The sequence below is a fragment of the Alosa alosa genome, chromosome 4 (assembly GCF_017589495.1).
Source record: "Alosa alosa isolate M-15738 ecotype Scorff River chromosome 4, AALO_Geno_1.1, whole genome shotgun sequence".
In the NCBI taxonomy this organism is placed as follows: domain Eukaryota; kingdom Metazoa; phylum Chordata; class Actinopteri; order Clupeiformes; family Clupeidae; genus Alosa; species Alosa alosa.
In genome coordinates this window covers 31,320,108-31,340,000 of record NC_063192.1, presented here as the reverse complement: position 1 = coordinate 31,340,000, position 19,893 = coordinate 31,320,108, and the positions used below count along the sequence as shown (strand labels likewise).

The following is a 19,893-nucleotide window of genomic DNA, read 5'->3' as shown; positions in this document are numbered from 1 at the left end:
GGAACTATGACTTTGACCTTACATACATCACAGAGAGGATCATCTCCGTCTTCTTTCCCCCTCTGCTGGAGGAGCAGCGTTACCGTGGCAACCTCAAGGAGGTGGCTGCCATGCTGAAGTCCAAACACCAGGACAAGTTTCTGGTCAGTAAAGAAAGACTGTATTTGACCTGTGTGTCTGTCTCTCTATTTGTCAAGATCAAGGTGCCATGAGCGTACCAGTAGAGTAGATTACAATTCTACTGAAATGACGGGGGATTTGTATACTTACATTCATTTGGGTTTTTGTTTTGTTAATTGCATAGCAGTTAATTGGTTTGCATTTTTTATTTCTTCCTCAGCTTCTCAACCTCTCAGAGAGAAGGCATGACATCACCCGCCTGAACCCAAAGGTGAGGTGGCTGCCCTGTGTGATGTGTGGCCCTCTCTGTTCCAGCCTTGTCTGTAATTAGCGGTGTAATCTGGTGAGAATGCACCTAATCCCTGCACTGCCCCCTGCCTCCCTGCCTCAGGTCCATGACTTTGGCTGGCCCGACCTCCACGCCCCTCCCCTCGACAAAATCTGTGCCATGTGCAAAGCCATGGAGACCTGGCTGAACTCCGACCCCCAGCATGTGGTGGTGCTGCATTGCAAGGTCAGGGGTCAGATGTGCTCTCAGGGCTCTCTGTGGAGGTGGAGGTGGAAGGACTCAGAGGTCAAACCCAATGACCAACACCTCCCATCTCCCCTGGGCTTCTGCAGAACGCAGCGTAGTCTACACAGTTTAGAATAATTACACTCAAATGCAATGCCTTTGACTCCAGTGGTGTATAATGGTGTATGCAGTATTTTGCCTTACTTCATAATTCCTATATAAATTGTCAGTTTCATTCATTTCTGTGTGTAAACTTGAAATGAAAAGATACTCATCCATGTTATATTCCTGACTGCAGGGCAACAAAGGTAAAACCGGAGTCATCATTGCAGCCTACATGCACTACAGCAAGATTTCTGCAGGGTGAGACCCAACAACTGTATTTTTTATTTTTTTAAGTTTTCTTTCATCTTAAGAAAGGAACCAGTTAGTCAATGTTCTATGTTTGTGTGTGTGTGTGTGTGTGTGTGTGTGTGTGTGTGTGTGTGTGTGTGTGTGTGTGTGTGTGTGTGTGTGTGTGAGCAGGGCAGACCAGGCTCTGAGCACGCTGGCCATGAGGAAGTTCTGTGAGGACAAGGTGTCCTCCTCCCTCCAGCCCTCACAGAACAGGTCAGTCCTCCCCTCACCAACACCTCACCCATGTCCATCTCTACTGCCCATCTAATTGTGTGAGGGACTGGACAGTTAACAGTGGCCTCCTCCCTGCAGGTACATCTACTACTTTGGAGGTCTCCTCTCAGGGGCCATCAAGATGAACAGCAGTCCCCTGTTCCTCCACCAGGTCCTCATCCCCACCATCCCCAACTTCCAGGCTGATGGAGGTGAGCTGGCACTTCCACTCCAGATGATCAGTTATCTACTGAGTTCTACTGAGTTCTACTGAGTTCTACTGAGTTCTGCTGAGTGTTATTCTCAGCCTTAGCAGCATGTAGATGGAATGGATTCATCTGTCTTGATTAAGATAGATCTGCTAGGTCTGAATTGTGAGCTGGCTTATCATCTGCGATCCCTCAGCATGATGTGTCTAACTTTTTAAACTGAAGCAATCAAGGAGGAGGAGATGGGAGGCTCAGCACATTCCTCTGTGTCTAACATCTCTCTTCCCTCCTTTCCCAGAATACTTTCCGTTCCTCAAGATATATCAGTCCATGCAGCTGGTCTACACATCTGGAATATAGTAAGTGACTGTCAAGTGCACACAAATTAAATTGCCATCAAATTTAATGACTAATAAAGGTGATAAAGTTCATCTGAGGAATTTCATCCCCCTTCAAATGAAGGTTTCAAATGAAAATTAATTGGTGTCTGTGTTTGTGTGTGTGTGTGTGTGCGTGGGTGCGTGCGTGTGTGCGTGCGTGTGTGTGTGTGTGTGCGTGCGTGTGCGTGTGTGTGTGTGTGTTCCTCATAGTGACCTGCAAGGCTCGGGAGGAAGACGACTGTGTGTTACCATAGAACCTGCACTGCTACTAAAAGGAGACATAATGGTTGGTGTAGTATTTATGTGGCTGGATGAGTTGTGTTTTTCTATTTTTACCCTCATGGCATGATCAAGCTCTGTTCCTGGCAGTCACTTAACAACTGGCTGGCGTGGGCCACACAGCTAGGGATGTTTTCTCCATTACGTCTGCTTTCTCTATCCTTTCGTACGTACCCCTACCCATTTACCCGTCCACTCCTCTGTGCCTTGAATCCTCACCCTTTCACGCTCTCTCATGTCCAGTTTGTACCCACATACACACAAACCATGTGCTCACCTCTGCCACACTCTCCTCTCATGACCCTCTGTGTGTGTGTGTGTGTGTGTGTGTCTTACTCTGGCGCCCCCTGCAGGTCAAGTGCTACCACAGACGTGTGCAGAAGGCCGAGAGGGACACCGTGTTCCAGCTGCAGTTCCACACCTGCACCATCCACGGGGCGCAGCTCTGGTTTGGGAAAGGGGAGCTGGATGAGGCCTGCTCAGGTGGGCTTTACTTCACAGAGCCAACATGGGTGGAGACTCGTACTAGTCATAGAATGTCATAAATGTCAACAGCCAGTTAACTTAAGATCCACTGTTAATGATCCTCAGCCATCCACGCCAACACTGAGAAACTCAAACTATGAAATACTGTGTGGTCATAGAGAAAGGACATGCCAAGCTAAACAATTACACTAATGTGACACAATGTTACACTAATCGTGACTGACTTTCACCGCACTGTTCTCCTCTCTGTGCAGATGACAGGTTTCCCTCTGATGCAACAGTGGAGTTTGTGTTTTCCTCTGGACCAGAGAAAATGAAAGGTTAGGGCATGTACTCACTTTTCTCATTAGCAATACCTATTATAATATGACTTTTAAAGACAAAGATCTTCTACATTGGAGTTTAACTACACTAGAGTTTAACAACATGATATAAATAGCTACAGTAGTTTTTTGGTACTTTTGGTCTGGCTGATGTTTTTCTAAAGTCATGGGTGAACTTCCTCACTGCTGTCAGGTCGAGAGTACCAGAGGAACGACCCTGCGGTGACTGTTGACTACAACACATCAGACCCAGTGGTGCGTTGGGATTCTTATGAGAATTTCAACCAGAGGCATCAAGACAGCTTGGAAGGTACAGTGTAGAATCCAACTAGAGACTAGAGATTGTGAGACGTAGTAGTTGAAGTAAAATAAACCATGATGAACACAAAAAACGTTTTGCATTATAAGTCATGTTTGTGTATCAGCCAATATGACCAGTGTTGGGGTTTGAGGTTGTTGTCTAATTAAGACCCTGTGCCCTTATATAGATATTGGTCATACTCGCGGCCCATTGGACGGCAGTTTGTATGCCCAGGTGAAGAAGAGGCGTGCTGCTGGCTCTGGGTCGCTCACCTCCACCAATGGGAGCCTGCCATGCAGCGCCGCCGAGGAGCGTCCCAGCCAGCTGCTGTCGGTCAGCTCAGACTCGGGCCACTCCTCGGCGGTGGCCGAGCGCATCGAGGAGCCGGCACGCCCGCCGCCGCCCACCCAGCAGGAGCGCGAGGACCTGGAGCGGCTACTGGGGGGCATCGAGGGGGACCGGGCCGGCGGACGAGACCAGCGGGAGCGTGAGACGGCCATTTTGGACGACGACGGTGACCCCGTCCTGCCGCCCGAGCGCACGGGCACCCTTCGGCTGAGCCGCTCCTGCTCCTGCCGCGTGGGCTACCGCTCGCAGCACTGCTCCGAGCCGGCCTGCGACCGCCCGCACCACCTGCCCAATGGCTACTGCCTGGACAGACCGTCCGGCACCAATGGCCACTCCGGCGGCCCACCGCCAGGCCTCATGGGCATGTGCCAGCACCACAGTGCCCACTCACACCAGTCCCTGCCCCCTCCTGACCTGCTGTGGGATCGCCAGCAGGGGGCGCCACACTACCTGCACCGCACCTGTTCCGAGGGGCCCTCCCGGCACATGTGCCCCTACCCCAGCCAGGACAACCCCCACGGCCTCTCCCCTGCTGGCCGTCTGCTGTGCCGGGCGGACGACTACCTGCCCTACCCCCCTCACCCCGCGTCCCACGGTCACCCGCACCCACACCACCCCAAGCCCCCGGGACCCTACCACGACGTGATGCTGCTGGACGGCCTGGGGCCCCCCGGCTGCCCGTGCCGGGACTGCTGCGTCCGGCGGGAGGACTCGGCCTTCCATGCGCTGCCCTGGGAGCGCGAGGGCCTGAGGCGCGGCCGAGAGGTGTCCCTGCACTGGGAGCGCGAGCGCGACGCCGACCTGCAGTGGGAGCGCGAGGCCGACTACTGGCACCGCCGCGCCACCGTGTCAGGCTACGGCCCCCAGGGCCACGAGCTGCCCGCGTTCACCTTCGACCCCTTGCCGTCCGGCCACCCGGCCTACCCGGAGCCCACGCATTCGCACACCTACTCGCACCTGGACATGAAGTACAGCAGCAGCAGCGGCTACCAGACGCCACGGCAGGCCTGCCCCTGCTCTCCCTACCAGCCCTCCCCCTCAGAGAGCAGGGGCTACGCCTCAGGCTACCAGTCCGAGTCCACCTCGCCTCTGCCCCCTCCCGCCAACTGCCATGGACCCTCCAGCCACTCTGAGGCCCATTCGCAGCAGTACCCTCCTGACACACAAACCGGTGGGTGCCATTTCAGTCGTCTTTATTGGATGCTTTGAAAGAACCTTATATAACTTATATAACTCAAACAGTATTTTTTCCTCCAGTCAGTTACATTCTCATAACTTCCATGAAATTGCAGGTGGATTGAATAAGGATTTTTAAGTGATGAACAAACTTCTGGTCATTTTGGCAGTGGTGGTTTTCGTGGCCAGTGGTGCTTGGCATGGCTGGGCACAGAGCACTTTTATTATTATAGAATATAAATTTCATCAGTGGCTTACATTCCTATTCTCTGCTTATCTTGGCTTTGTGCTTATTGAGGTCACATAAAGGGTTTTGGGCTCATGGGCTTCCTCTAATGACTGGCCTCGCGTCTTGTGAATGTTTTCCTTTTCGTCAGATGGCCATGCAACCATAATTGAGGGTGCTCACTGGCGGGACCACATTAACCACGTGTCCTTGAGGGGGATGCACAGGGAAACACACATTCCTTGCTCCACACCATCAGATATGTCTGGACCACCCACCCCAGTTCATACCAGCAGCCCTCTGCGGACACAAGAGAGGTGAAGTGTCATGTGATATTCTTTTCCACTGTTATGATTCAGAGTTGATTGACGTTTCCATAACAGATGTCTAAAGAGAGTTGTGTTTCTGTCTCAGCCCCAGCCTGGCAGCTTGTGACGGAGAGGTGCGCTCTAAGGAGGCTCTCGGTGACAGTGCAACAGTCCAGCCCCAGCCGCAGTCCCCCGCCACACCCCAGCCTGGACCTCAGGACACTCACAGCCCCAGTCAGGGCTCCAAAGACAGCGAGCCCCCCAGCACTGACCCCTGCACACAGGCAGCTCCCAAGACCCTTGGCCCCTCCTCGCTCAGTCCAGAGGTGCAGGAGACCCACAGCTCACCGGCTGGCTCCCTGAGCCAGCCCACACCGATGTCCGTGGTGCCCCCAGACCACCCCCAGGACCACGCTCACCCCACAGCAGCGCTCCCACCAGGGGACAGCGCGCAGGCTCCTCAGCCTCAGCCTCTGATGGACGCAGTGGCCGCGTCAGTCCAGCGGGCAGGACCCGACTCCTCCGGCCTTTCCCCCGCCCCAGCCTCTCCCGCATCCGCCCCAGTCCAGCCCATCGGCAACGTCTCGTGCGCGCCAGAGGCCGCGTTCCCCAAAGCCCACTCGGCCCCCTCCTCGCCTCCCCGCAGCAGTCAGGAGGGCTCCCCCACCGCCGAGCCCCCCGTGCCGGGCTTCGCCACGCTGGGCCGCCGGCTCATGCTGACCGCCGAGCCGCCGGCGGGGCACCTGCAGCACTACTCCAGCATGGAGGGCATCGGCAGCGCCCGCGGTTCACCGGCCTCAGAGGGATACTCCACCCCCACCTTCCCGCTGACCTCTGGCTACTACCAGCCGGCCAGCTCTCTGGGCTCCTATTCGGGACACCCAGGCAGCGCGGCCCCACAGCCTCCGCTCCCTGAGAAGCGGCGCCAAGGCGCGCTGCCCGGCTCCCCCAACGGAAGGCTGGGCTCCCTGAGGCCGGGGGCGGGGAGCCAGCAGTCGGGTCAGCACCACGTCACCTTCTCCCCGTCCGTGGGCGAGGTGGCCCTGCCGGCCAGCCAAAGCGAAGGAGCCATAACCGAGGAGGAGCTGGGCAACAGAGTCAGCGTCAAATTTGTGCAGGACAGCTCCCGCTTTTGGTATAAGCCAGGCATCTCCAGAGACCAAGGTAACTAAATATACTGCTCAAAAAAATTAAGGGAACACTTACAGTTTTTCACAATTGTTAAAACACATTTTTTGAAACGTTCCACCCTTTTCTCCATTCTCAAACTACATTCACAGAATCTCTGACAGTTCTTGCAAAATAAAACACTCGCCTCAAAGGTTTTACTTGTGCTCAGAACCAAACAGTGTCAGAGTACTGATCCAGTGTATGATTAAAGTGTTCCCTTAATTTGTTTGAGTAGTATATATATACGATTTATCCTGAAACTCCAGTCCTGCAAGTCCTGTAACCTGACTGGGTTAGATAAACATGAATAACACTTTCTCCACAGCTATTGCTGCGCTTAAAGAGAGAGAGCCTGGGGTGTTTTTGATCCGGGACAGCAACTCGTTTCAGGGGGCCTACGGTCTTGCACTGAAGGTGGCCACTCCACCGCCAAATGTAAACAGCCACAATAACAAAGGTACACTTTGCATCTCTCTTACTGATTTCCATGGTGTTGAAATGAACACATCCCATTCCTGAACCAAGACAGACATTACTGCACAGATGTATGGCACAACTAGATATCTTTGCTTTCTTATTCTGAGATGTGCTCAGACAATGCTGGAATGTTCCATTGTTATTCACAGTCTCTCTCTCTCCCTCTCTCTCTCTCTCTCTCCCCCCTCACTCAAAGTAGCTGATCCTTTGGAACAGCTAGTGCGGCACTTCCTGATTGAGACTGGTCCTCGAGGAGTTAAGATAAAGGGATGCCAGAATGAGCCCTATTTTGGTAAGGACAACCTATCATTTCATGGTTAACCAGCTGAAGCTACCGGGGTTGTTTTGTACAGCTGTTTATAGGCCATGGTGGGTTTTGCGCAATTCAAACATGCCGGCATGGCATGCTATGCTGACTACGCTTGATGGAGGTTGGTTATTTGTTTTTAACATGCTTTGTCTACTCAAAGGGCTGGTTTGGGTGTTCACTGCCACAGAGTATGTTTAGAGATTCCTGTTTAGAGACTCGGGCTAAAACCAGTTGCATATTGTGTTGTGAGTTGTGAGATATTATCACTTTTTTTGGATCATAACATGCATTTGAGTGTAGAGGACTGTTTATCTGTCTTTCCAGGGAGTCTGTCTGCTCTTGTATATCAGCATTCCATCACTCCTATCTCCCTGCCTTGTGCCCTTCGCATCCCAGAGAAAGGTAAACAAGTAAACAATGCTGCAGTTGGAAACAGGCTTTCTAATCATGTTACTTACTTACACCAAGCACCAAGGATTTAGCCATCGGCATCTCCACACATGCCATTTACTTACACCAAGCACCAAGGATTTAGCCATCTGCATCTCCACACATTCCATTTACTTACACCAAGCACCAAGGATTTAGCCATCTGCATCTCCTCACATGCCAGTGCACCTTGTTGTTCCAGACCTGTTAGGAGACATCCAGGAGGTGCAGCCGGTCAGCAACCTGAGCACAGCTGCAGACCTGCTCAAACAGGGTGCAGGTGAGGGCCCATGCATGTCTCATCTGCTTTGGAATGTTAGAGATAGACCCTAGACAGTATATGTGTATGTTTTAAATCATTTTACCTTTAGCTCAGGGATTTAGTCCTCTGGGAGAAAGCTTTGGATGTAAGGAAGACCCCCTTTTTTGAAACCATGCTCTTGATCAGGAAGAGTCTAACTAGTGTCCTCTCTCCCCTGAATAGCCTGTAATGTGCTGTACCTTAACTCTGTGGAGACCGAGTCACTGACAGGACCCCAGGCCATTGCCAAGGCCACAGCTGCAACCTTGTCCCGGAGTCCGAGGCCAGCAGCCACCGTGGTTCATTTCAAGGTGTCAGCCCAGGGCATCACGCTCACAGACAGCCAGCGCAGGTAAAGTACACAACATCAGCACACATTTCACTCTGCAATAAAAATGATATTTCACAGTGAAGCAGGCCATGGTACATAATGTCAGTGCACACATTTCACTCTGCAATAAAACGATATTTCACAGTGAAGCAGGCCATGGTACATAATGCCAGTGTTCGGCTCATGACGACATGTCAGGTTACTGACATTCACACTAAACCTGTTGGTAAACATCACTATTAAATGGTCTCTTCTCAGGGTGTTCTTCAGGAGACACTATCCTCTTAACAGCGTCACGTTCAGCAGCACTGACCCACAGGACCGAAGGTAGGTTCAGACGACAAAGGTCCTCTGTGAGGCTCCATGCTCGCAGTGGACATAAAAACATCATTATACTGCATGTTTGTTGTTATAATAATACATGTCAGAAGGTTCACTTTAGTAACCAATAACAAATGCCTCTCTTTGAATGACAGAGTTGTGATTCAGACAGAATGGTTCAATGACCCATGGTGCACATCTGTAGGCACAATCTAATAGTGAAACCGGACTTTCAAGTGTTATTAGCTGTAATGTACCAGTAATATTTTGACAAGTTCTCCCGAGATGTCTATCACTTGGATCATCAAGTCCAACAGAATAATATTACTCCTTGTAGAGCAAAGCAGTCTCTTTTCTTTTAAAGTATTGAATATAAAATTGAAAGATGGTCAACCAGTCTTACTACATGCACCACCTCATTTTGGAATGGTATTAACAGTCATCTATCAATCATTACTCACAGTTTGCTGCTGCATGATCTAGTGCTGGCTGCCTTGTCTCTGTGTGTATGTGTGTTTGTGTATGGTACGACTGAGGGGAGTATGACATTGGGGAGGAATCACTTACATGTGGCTAATGGTGGCTTTTATCACATTTGGAGATTATCTGTAATATTTTATGGAGTGTACACAAAACAGGTTTCAGCAGTAGTCCAGCTACTTGCCCTCCCCCCTTTCCAAGAGGATAAAAAAATAGATAATTTTATAGAATTTTGTTGAATTGTAACAAAAATTTTGACAAAATAAAAGGTGAATTGTACACTCACACCAGATAAAATTGTCTGTCTGGTTCTGCCACACTACATCTGGAAATTAATGTGGTCTATAAACATAAAAAGTCTGATTTCATGGACTTTAAATTGAGCAGTGACAGGATTATTCAACATATATCGATGGCAAGGCTATGGTCCACTCTTTGACAGAAGGTAGAGTAACTGATTCAGAATGTAAGAATTTAAGTGAGCAGTACAAAGAAAGCAAGTGTGTGTGCGTGCGTGTGTGTGTGCGCACGCAAAAGCTTGGACTGTGCCTGTGCAGTACCCCTGTGCTTGTTCTGTGTGGATGGAGATGCGAGGATGTGAGAGCATGTGTGTTTCTGAGTCTCGTCTCGTCTCTGTCTCCTCCTCCTCGCTTCAGGTGGACTAACTCAGACAGCACGACATCTAAGTAAGTGCTCTGTGGAGATGCCTCTATCTTTCCTCCTCATGTGTGAAAGAATTCATGTCTTTTCTATGTTGCAGTTAGAATGTAGGCTTTGCATCATCTCACAGTGCTTTGCCTTTCTTAAATCATTTTGATTATATTGATTTAAGAAATGTGCTGAGGTATAAAAATATATATTATTATTATCTTTGTAGTTTGAATTTACAAAGAGTATTGCTAAGTTGCTAAGTATTGCTACCAGCACCACGTGGCTCTGTTCAGTTAGTATACGTTTGATTACTATGTTGCACTTGCTAATGTTCTAAACTATCATGGGTGTTTATGGCTGCTCAGTCCTGTGATATGCTAATAGTTTTGCCAATTGAAATGTGAAAGGTTAATCTACCTATTTTTGTGATAGTTCATGATTATTATTTTTCCATCTTTGATACAACCATGCCAATGACTTCTTTGAACACCTCCATCTCCAGAGTGTTCGGCTTTGTGGCGAAGAAGCCAGGGAGCGTGGCGGAGAACGTGTGCCACCTGTTTGCGGAGCTGGACCCAGAGCAGCCGGCCTCTGCCATCGTCAACTTCATCAACAAAGTGATGCTGGCCCCCCAGCGCAGGTAGAGGAGAGGATGAGATGAAGACTAGAGGACTGGGGGCCGTTCTCTGCCACAGCTTCACAGGCCTAGTCGAGTCTTTAAGCAGACACACACTCGTTCATGAAGCTTACAGTTTAAACACCAAAAGCACTGTCAAGAAGAACCAAATTCCCTGATTCAATACATTATGGGCATTAATTGATATGGAGCCAAAGCTATTTTGTTAGTTATACAGTTTAACTGAAAGACAAAAACTGTCACCCTTGTGGTGTTAAAGTAGGTCTAGATGTGAGGCGGAACCAGCTCTTCTGACTGCAAGAGGAGCAGATATGTATTTATGTAAATAAACCTTTATAGACAATCATTGTAATATATGAACATGAGCTTTGGTTGAGGTCCAAAGGAAGTGTTACTGAAGGTTTGAGAGTGTGGTAGTGTGCTGGCTTACCAAAGAGGGGCAGAGTCTGTGATGTGGGTACCCTAACAGGAGCCCCAAAAACTCTTGGGGAAGAGTCACTGATGTTGGGAAAGTTCAAGGTCAAATACCTTAGCATGGCTAAGAAATGTGCTAAAGAGGAAAAAAGATAAATGTGAGGTTGTATGGGCATAGTGTATGCACCGTTGGTTACATACTCACTGCCTAACTATTCTCGTATTGGGGTTTAACCCGAAGCATAGTCATGAGGAAGAAAGGGCTATTACTCAGAGTACACATTACACTGAAACAGCTGTTCAGTCTCAAGGGGAGTCCAGTTCCAACACCAGGGGAAAATACTGCTGACCCCAGTCATGGATATATGTACACAGTGAAAAAGGTGCTGGAGAGGTCCTCCTTTCCTTTGCCTATGGTATAACATACAAGCAATATATCACTAGTATGACGTCTCAGTAGGTAAATGGCATCAAGGTTTTCATCACTCAACCATACACATGTATAAATCTCTGTAACCAAGACTGTACTAGCCAAGACAAGTATTCACAGGTAGCTCTAAAATATGATTTTTATATAATTGTATGGACAAAGATAAGAGTGGCCAAAGTTTTTTACTTAACCAAAGACATTTACAGAGCACTTGTTTGTATTAAAGCTTTACATTTTACTTTATAAGCTTCTTGTATTTAATTTGCAGGATTAGGGTTTTTGTGTGTACGACAGATACTGTAGAAGGAAACGTGTCTATGACAGGTTTAATATATTGTGGTCTGTTTTGGTCTTTGTATGTAGTAATATATTTCCCATATGCAGCTCATCTGGAAAGTGTAAGAGGCAGGAAACATAAGAAAAAGGAATTTATATCATTTGTTATTTTTGACATATATGCATAAATGAGGTAAATAATAAAGAAATGTAAAGTTGTGGTACCAAAATGCACTGACTGGAGTATTTCTCAAGATTGTGTATTTAAAAATGAAAATAGAAAATAAGTGAATTAAGCACACCATGAAAAAACAAACTTAACACATTAAAACCATTTTCATTTATTAGAGAACTTTATTTATTGGCCTTTCCCTTTTTCACATAATACACTATGGTGGAACATTTTTTTCCTTTTTCAATATAAAACACTGCATTTCAAGGAATCTTGCAGGTCAGCTTTTTTTTTTCTGTAAACATCAAAGTACCATTCTATTTCAAAATTACATTTCACTTTACTTTATAATTTAGCATTATATGACAAATCTTCAAGTTCAATTTTGACAAATAAAATCTCTAAAAATAAATATTATATAGCTCATTGGTAAACGTTGCATAGTTTAAAGTAGCATGCGTTTGGTCTTACTGGAGACAAGTAACACCAATAACCATTTGAAACCGTTACCAGCAGTGGTCATTTTCTTATTTTGCAAAGTCACATGATGTAACAGCTGGTCTTTACATCAGTAACCCCTCTGACTACAACAGACAGAATCAGAGCAAAGACAGCACAAAGTCCTCTCAGTCTAACATTGATATGTAAATTGTGAAAAAGTAAGTTATTTTGTAAACACAGGCAAAATGATCTTTGGATATATTATTCAAGGAAGAAAAAAACAGCAGTCTTTCCTTTCAAATCAGTATGAAAAAGCATAGTTAGTAAAACTGCACCCTACCACTCGGTAAAAATGAGACTGGATTGAGGCTGAGGACGTGAGCTTGTCCAGTTGAAGATACTTGTTGAAAGCTTTAAAAGCCATAAAAAATGAAGGCTTCATCAACTTCAAATCAGAAAGCCTATAATTCGGAAAATTATCAAAATCATGAAGCCTGAATGCTTACCAATTTAACACAAGATTCTTTGCTCATAATTGGCACAATTCATCATCAGTCATCCAGATCATACTGACGTACTCATTTCCTGGACCATGCCCTACTCAAAAGGGAAGGGCTCTTGAAATGGAGTAAACCAAAAGCCAAGAGCAGCAACTTTCAAGTGTTTCTAATTCAGTAGTAACAAAACCAGTATTGTGTGCAACTAAATGACGCTCTGAAAGCTTTTTCAAGGAAAAGAAACTCAAGTAGCCCTCACCTCATCAGAGGCAACACGTTCCCATGTTCCAACCCAGCCCAGAGAAGCTAAATCTTGGAAACGACTCCCTTTTGTTTTGGTGCCAATTAAACAAACCTTGAAGGTAACTACATAAATCAAACCCCACTTCCATCTCCGCAGATGACCCCAGTCATCTCAAACCACTTATGTCTCTTTTTTTTTTAGCTCAGCAGGCGGATGCTGGGTTTGCGATGTGGATCAGACCATAAGATGGCTGAGGACTGGTGTACTGTGGAGTTTGAGCCACAGTCAATGTAGCGATATGCCTCCAGGGTGTTCTGGGTGCTGCGGACCATATGGGATGTTTTAACAGAGGTCCTGCAGGAAGAGAGATGCAGCTCATAACCACAGTACCCGGGACTCATAATGAATTCTTATTAAGAATATAGATGAGATGAAAAGAAAAAGGGAAAAAAAAAGGAATAGATTGAATGAAGGAACAGATGTTCAGTAATCTTTTCAGAGGTACGTGGAGGAGAACTTACTGCATGAAGACAACAATGTTGTGAACCTTAATGCTGGCCATGGTGCAGAAGGCACTAAAGAGAGCAGGAGAGACAAGACAGGAGGTATGAATGCAGGTCCTTTCATTTGCATTCTGTGTTATAATGTGGAAGGGGACCTACTTACTAGACATAAGAGAGACTCCCACTGATCTCCATGCTAACAGAGAAGTTCACCTGGGGAAGATAAACACTATTATCTCAACAATGAATCCTTGCAGAAATTGACCACATACACTAGTACCAAATGCAAGCCTCAATGTACCTCTGTACAACATAGTCAACTGTATTAAAAATTGGCTTATTTGAAACTGTCGCTCCATACCTGTCTTTGACTAAGGGGCTGAATCCGGATGACATTGTCTAGCTGCTGGGTCCCGATCACAGTCTTCATGTAGAGCACCTGACAGGTTATGCTGTCCACCAGCACCGTGAAGAAATTGGAGTTGCTGAAGTTCAAAGAGCTCTGAAGAGTGACAGAATCAGAGATCATAAGATCAGTGGTAAATGTTCATTTAAATCACACATATGAATTTGTACGAAAGCGCCCTCTTCTTCTGGAAAGACATTCATCTACAAGTTTCTTCAAATTTAACAATATCTTATTACGACAAGTCTGATTTTGAGGCAAGAAAGAATTGCAACCATTTAATCTTGTTTAATCTACTTTTCAAAACTGCTGATAACTCAGCCTTGTTTTTGATGACCAAGCTATACTCAATTGAGTAAACGGGTCTACAGGGGAGTATTTTAAACACTAATGATTTCTGCTCAATCACAGACTTGAATTTCCCCTGGGGATCAATAAAGTATCTATCTATCTCTATCTGACAGTGGGGCCCTTTTGAGGTTGACTGTTGAGGGAGAGGCTCACCGTCATGTTGATAAGCACTCTGCTGTTGTTGTGATCAAAGTGTACGGTGACCGTGCAAATACCGTCATCCTCCACCCCCACAGGCCGCGGGAACATGAAGAAGGCCACCAGTGAGGAGGCCAGCAGACACAGCACCACAGACAGCACCACATACAGTTTCCTGTCAAACACCACAACACCACCTGAAACTAGCGCCACCTACTGGACTCCTCCAGCTGATGAACATACTTGTCCTCTGCGCACAGTGTAATATTTACAAAGGTTGTAATGTTATGTATATTAGGTAAATTACCATCAGTTAAAGATTAAAAACAGTCACACAAGAAACAGAGAACAGAAATGCTACTTACGTTCTTTGAGGACGAAGCCTCTGATCACTGTATGGAATCAAAGCAACCAGCTCATTTACCTGACCTGCAACACAAACCAGAGAGAAAGATAATACAGCAATTTTCACGGGAACTAACTTACCATTTAGACGATAATGTTACAAACAAATCTTCAGGTGAGACAACAAACAAGGTCCTACTCCTTGCACACATGCTGAAGAGCATTTGGAACTAGAAAATGTCATTTCGAGGAAATTACCAGTGCATGAAAATGCAAAACATATATTAACATAAAATGCAATATAAACTTTTATTATGAAACAGTTGTGAGCAGAGGAAACCGTTGGCAGGAGTCATAGTTGCTGCAGTCAGTGAGAAAGCACAGGTCAAATTTATATACATTTTTTATCAGAGCGAGAATTCAGTATGGATGTTTGGTTTATGGGTCTGCAGCCAAGTCAATACTAGCTGGATTGGATATAGTCCAAGCTAAGGCACTGAGAATATGTACAGGAGCTGTGAGATCTTCTCCAGTGTGCTCTTTGCAGATAGAAACAGGAGAAATGCCACTCTGGTTGCGCAGAAAACAACTTCAGGCTAACTGATGGGTCAAAGGTGTGATCACCCAGTTAAAGTAGCAATTCAGGCAAGTTGGGAGAGAGAGGGTGTAAGACTTCCAAGTTTTGGATGGACAGGGCAGGCATTGGCACAGGAAATGGATATTCATGACAAGAGCTTTTGTCCAGGAGTATTGTGGCCATCAGTTCCTTTATGGCAATTGGAGGTCCCAAAGACTGATTTAGAATTACTTGGGATTAAGACAGAATCCTGAGGCAAATTTGCTATATGAATTCCAGTGTCACGTAAGACAAAGATATCAAGAACACATATTCATTTTCACTGATGGTTCTAAGGATCAAGGAATAGGTGCTACAGGAGAAGCTTTTGTTGTTCAGAGGTGGAATGTCCAAGCTTCTAAGAGAACCTCAAATTATCTTAGTGTGTTTACAGTGGAATTGTATGCAATCCTGATGGCAGTGCAATGGACTGAGCAGATTCAAAATCATAAAGTTTTGATATGTAGTGACTCTGTGTCAGCAATCAATAGTATTGAGAAAGGATCGTCAAAGAGTCGACAAGATCTTATATATGATATTATTCTATTAATTAGAGATGTGAAAAAGAGAGGGGTGGAAATATTGTATGGGTCCCTGCTCATGTAGGTATTGCAACAAATGAGAAGGTTGATAAGTTGGCCAAGGAAGCTGCACAAAGGGAAACCATTGATGTCAACATAAATCTATCCAAGCCGGAGGGTAAAAGTATTGTGTGGCAGGAAACAGTTTTAAAATGGCAACAGCTGGACTATACAGTAGGATATAGTGCACTATGGTGCTAGTCCTGTAGGAGACAGCAATGGAAGAAGAAGAAGAAGAAGAAGGCACAGGTGCAGTTGATTGCATTCTAAGTCGTTAGCCCTTGGAATGTGCCTTATATCCAGGGGCGGGGCCACAGGGGCCCGGGCCCCATCTGAAATCTCATTGGCCCCTCACTGGCCCCTGTACCGTCAATCATCAATAAGTGTCAAACTTGTTGAGAACGACGATCAGACATGCAATTCCATTTCCAAACAACTGGTGGCAGTAATGCACCTATGAAGTTTGAAAGCTAAAGCAAACAGTGACCCTAACAATCTTTGAGTGAACTGTAAAAGACACAATACATTTGGCTAACCAGAAATGTCTCTGCTAATGTGAAGAAACGATACATTTGGCTCACGGAAGTATCAGCTAACGTGAAGAACCGATACATTTGGCTAACGAAAGTATCAGCTAGAATTCTAACGTGAAGAACCGATGGCAGCGTTTCATCCTCCACAGAAGTTTCTTGGTGAGTCACAAATCTCTATGTTGGTTATCATCATTATGTGAAAGGGACGTTTTTTGTTGCTGTCACAATATGTTAAGTTAGGTTACTTGAGTTGAGGTTTGATTGTTTGTTAGCATGCTGATAGATTTCATGTATGGAAAGGTAATGTATGAAGTGTTTGAAATGGTGTTATATGAAATGCAGAGAAATGGATATTCTGTTTGTTTGGGGTCCGAAATTAATAACATTACATGCGCCTTACCAAATGTAAATAACGTTCGATTACGTTACGTTCGTAACATTTTTTTTTGCTTGAGGAAAAAGTTTGGCAGCTGCTAACATGAACATGAGAATACATGTCTAATAGCTAACGCTACGTTTTTGTAGTTAATGTGAGCTATCATTGCAAAGTTATTAACCACTATTCTGAGTTTATTTGATTCATGGGCTTCGTATGAATTCTGTCTCAAAGTGTTAGGACAACGAGAGTTTCATTGAGATAAATTGGTTAAATGTTCTACTCACTCAAGCTTTATATGATTTAAAAAAAATAATAACTGGTTTTACAGTTGCCAGACGACATGCTGAATACAAGCATGGATTTTGTGAAACACGCATTTGTGTTTCACCTACAGACTGGGATGGCGCAGGAGTTACTTCAGGACTGGTGACTTCAACCCACAGTCTTCAGAACCACCAGTCACCAAGCATAGCTGCTCCTAATGGTATGATGCTATTTCCTATTGCCACTACAGTGAGCATATTTTGTCATTCATTTTAGAAACGCCAGGTTGACAGTGGGTTATGAAAGTTAATAACAATTAAGTTACTCAAACTTGTTTCATTTTCTTCTCTCCAGACATTTCCTATTCTAGAGCGGATGGTTCTGTGCAACCTCTCCTAAACTGGTTTTCCGCAAGATGCAGCACGGAAATAGGAAGAGGCCACTCAATGACTTCTGATACAAAGACTTCAAATGGTAGGAATATTCCATCTTTAGTGTTTAGCTACCCCTTCCGTAATTTTCGCTTTCAAATGACCCATCGCCAGTCTTCAAATCAGAATCAGGCTTTTCTAACTGGAAGCAAGACGGTGGCTTCAAAGACCATTCCAAATAAGACATTGTAAAAATAGTTGTTGAAAAAATTGTATAAATATGATTGTTGCTCACATGCTGTGTGTGTGTGTTTGTTTTTAATGTACGCAAACTGGCAGTGAAAGTGGTTTCTCATCAACAAAAGGGGAAACAGTTAAAGTAAAACTTGTTTAATTGAACGAAAAATGTATGATGTATGATTTCTGTTTAAAATATCAATGTATTTCCACTGAAGTGTCTTATATTTTAGTTTTATATTGTGTTTTCAATGCATATTATAAATAAATGGGAAAATTGTTAAGAATTGTTTTGGCTTTTTTGTTTTTTAGCATTCAAGTATTTGAACAAGGTAAGACTGGTGAAATGTATGCACCTTACTGCTGTGGTGTAGTCTAGTTAGCTGTAGTGGGTATACTGTGATCAACCCCAAATATTAATACCTATCCTTGTCTGTTTTAAGTTGGTATACTGAGATGGTGATGCTTTTTAAGTGGGTATACCAGAGACTTTCTAATGAGGAGACACAGCACTCAAAAAATCCTCCATAGAAATGCATGGGGCTAGTTTGTAACGCCAATATTGGCGTTGTCTACACATATCCCACCCCTTCCTCGGCAAAACGTCAACATGTGAATACATTGAGCCAATCATATGGTGTGTTGTGAAGACATCGTGCCAATCATGTGTTGTGAACTCGCCGCTGGAGCAAGATTGGTGTCGTGAAGCCTTGCGCACGCATATTTCTGCCGAATAGGATGCCCGATGAGTGACCAAAAAGCATTGCAATATGGCCGTCGAGTGGAGGGACTTGCCTAAAAGGACTTTGGGTATACCGCGTATAGTCCTGCATATCACGTAGACAACGTGCCTCTGCCTTACTGAACAAGGGATTTTCTGTGTATGGATGTTGACCGGTTCTTGGCCCCTCAGTGTATGATGTGGCCCCTTTATGGCCCCTGTCTCAGAAACATCCTAGAACCGCCACTGCTTATATCCTTGTAGAATGGAGAGACACAGAGAGAGTTGGCCTAGCTGAGCAGAAAGCAGTTGATACAGGTGCAATCAGTTTAATTGGCTCTGTGAGGGGGAATAAAGGTCAAACTTGGAAGTAGTAGCCTACAAGGCAGAAAGAACAACACAAACACACAGAAGTTAACCTGCACTAAACTAACCTGAGGGGACTCGCCCAGTGCCTTGGCAAGTTGGACATGTGATGCTATCTCGTCCGGTGAACTCCACATATGGAAACTGTGCAATGTCTTCCTGTCTATCCAGGCCATCCAAGGAGTCATCATCATCTGCCTGATAGCCTTGGCTTGTCCTGCCCCTGTTGTCGGACTGATTTAGGAGAGTCCGGTTGTTTTGAGACCAGTAAGTTCCCATTAGCTGTCACCACTTCACCCACCTGTTTTGGGTACCTAAGAAAATAACATGGTTAACATTTAATTGTGAAAAGTACAGAGTGTGCAGCTTTGCATCCCACCTCAATAACTGGAGCACAACACCACCATTGTTTGTTTAACGGTGAGGGTCGCCCATGTTTGCGGCCTAATCTCATCCCTCATGATGAACTGAAACAATGATAGTGCTGAGATGGACTGTGACCCGAGCACAATCACTCTCAGCTGATGTTCATGTGCATCGTCCGAACAAATTATCAATCACCAGCTGACGTGCATTTGCGCAAAAGTTTGCATTGACTGCTCCAAAACAGAGGCTGGAACCTAACCGGTGGTAACACAGACGCACCTCTGAAGTAAGGCTAACTAGCCTTATTTTTCTAGCAGTCCGAGGAGTCTGTGGTGTTTACCAACTACGTTTAATTTAATCGAACACGCACTTTACCGACGCTTATCTAACATTCACTGCTGATGGCGGTAGCGAGCACGTAAAACCAAACTTCTTATGAGTTAACATTAGCCTACTTTCACAAACGTTCCACTATTGTCTTTCCGTTTTGAATTCTAACATTGCAGGTGGGACATATTACGTTAGCATTGATAACGTCAAAAAAAAGATAGCTAACTAGCGTGATTTAACATTTCATACCTTTTTCCGTGTACAATCAAACCATAAAAGTGACCAACTGGCGAAGGGCTGATATTTCAGTTCTTCTATTCTTGAAATTCTTTAAGAGGAGCATATCACACACTGCTATATCACTTCAGCTGGGCAATCGTCTAAATCGTCAAATCGACCAGTTCTTTCCGATAGGCGACATCGACTTTTTCAGGACTGTTGTTTTGCAAAGCTCCTTCTACACTAATGTCACTGCTCTTTAAAATGGAAATGTGATTTTTTTTTTTTTTTTCTGTACTGCCATCTA

General features: G+C 45.4%; 2 protein-coding genes and 1 long non-coding RNA gene across 7 annotated transcripts in view; 2 read left to right on the top strand and 1 right to left on the bottom strand.

The window, feature by feature from the left end:
* The window catches only part of tns2a (tensin 2a), a 31,554-nt gene extending 19,818 nt beyond the window's left edge, over positions 1-11,736 (top strand). For 3 of the 4 annotated variants that reach the window (XM_048242242.1, XM_048242241.1, XM_048242245.1), the window contains exons 7-28: positions 1-143; positions 341-391; positions 512-634; positions 933-997; positions 1,160-1,243; positions 1,343-1,455; positions 1,751-1,811; positions 2,043-2,118; positions 2,465-2,594; positions 2,852-2,917; positions 3,114-3,230; positions 3,409-4,740; positions 5,123-5,288; positions 5,386-6,443; positions 6,775-6,906; positions 7,126-7,218; positions 7,561-7,638; positions 7,868-7,945; positions 8,150-8,318; positions 8,556-8,624; positions 9,755-9,784; positions 10,252-11,736. The exon at positions 1-143 is cut by the window's left edge and continues 41 nt beyond it. In XM_048242242.1, coding sequence (XP_048098199.1) covers positions 1-143; positions 341-391; positions 512-634; positions 933-997; positions 1,160-1,243; positions 1,343-1,455; positions 1,751-1,811; positions 2,043-2,118; positions 2,465-2,594; positions 2,852-2,917; positions 3,114-3,230; positions 3,409-4,740; positions 5,123-5,288; positions 5,386-6,443; positions 6,775-6,906; positions 7,126-7,218; positions 7,561-7,638; positions 7,868-7,945; positions 8,150-8,318; positions 8,556-8,624; positions 9,755-9,784; positions 10,252-10,393 — 4,376 coding nt within the window. In that variant the 3' untranslated portion in view covers positions 10,394-11,736. The remainder of the gene's footprint in view (positions 144-340; positions 392-511; positions 635-932; positions 998-1,159; positions 1,244-1,342; positions 1,456-1,750; positions 1,812-2,042; positions 2,119-2,464; positions 2,595-2,851; positions 2,918-3,113; positions 3,231-3,408; positions 4,741-5,122; positions 5,289-5,385; positions 6,444-6,774; positions 6,907-7,125; positions 7,219-7,560; positions 7,639-7,867; positions 7,946-8,149; positions 8,319-8,555; positions 8,625-9,754; positions 9,785-10,251) is intronic. The other variant, XM_048242243.1, reaches the window with a different exon arrangement.
* Positions 11,737-11,827: 91 nt separating this feature from the next.
* tmem106c (transmembrane protein 106C) lies at positions 11,828-19,817 on the bottom strand. Of its 2 annotated transcripts, none has more exons than XM_048242246.1 (8): positions 19,617-19,817; positions 18,740-18,985; positions 14,624-14,687; positions 14,274-14,433; positions 13,725-13,865; positions 13,527-13,576; positions 13,382-13,435; positions 11,828-13,214 (listed from the first exon to the last, which is right to left on the bottom strand). In XM_048242246.1, exons 2-8 carry the CDS (start codon positions 18,948-18,950, stop codon positions 13,058-13,060), a joined length of 837 nt encoding a protein of 278 aa, XP_048098203.1. In that variant the 5' UTR covers positions 18,951-18,985; positions 19,617-19,817; the 3' UTR covers positions 11,828-13,057. The 2 variants fall into 2 exon arrangements, with proteins under 2 accessions (XP_048098203.1, XP_048098204.1); XM_048242247.1 differs by lacking the exon at positions 19,617-19,817 and adding an exon at positions 19,051-19,168.
* On the top strand, positions 16,455-17,684 carry LOC125293977. The gene is made up of 3 exons (XR_007193461.1): positions 16,455-16,492; positions 17,041-17,196; positions 17,331-17,684. It is a non-coding gene; the product is annotated as an uncharacterized LOC125293977 (long non-coding RNA).
* Positions 19,818-19,893: the final 76 nt, after the last annotated feature.

What these genes read in the sequence shown, in the direction of transcription:
- tmem106c (XM_048242246.1), bottom strand. Translation starts at nt 18,950, where the DNA reads ATGGGAACTTACTGGTCTCAAAACAACCGGACTCTCCTAAATCAGTCC. An exon ending in GAGTGCTTATCAACATGACG is followed by an intron (nt 13,866 to 14,273) that starts GTGAGCCTCTCC and finishes GTCACTCTTCAG; the next exon opens with AGCTCTTTGAACTTCAGCAA. An exon ending in AGCCCCTTAGTCAAAGACAG is followed by an intron (nt 13,577 to 13,724) that starts GTATGGAGCGAC and finishes TATCTTCCCCAG; the next exon opens with GTGAACTTCTCTGTTAGCAT.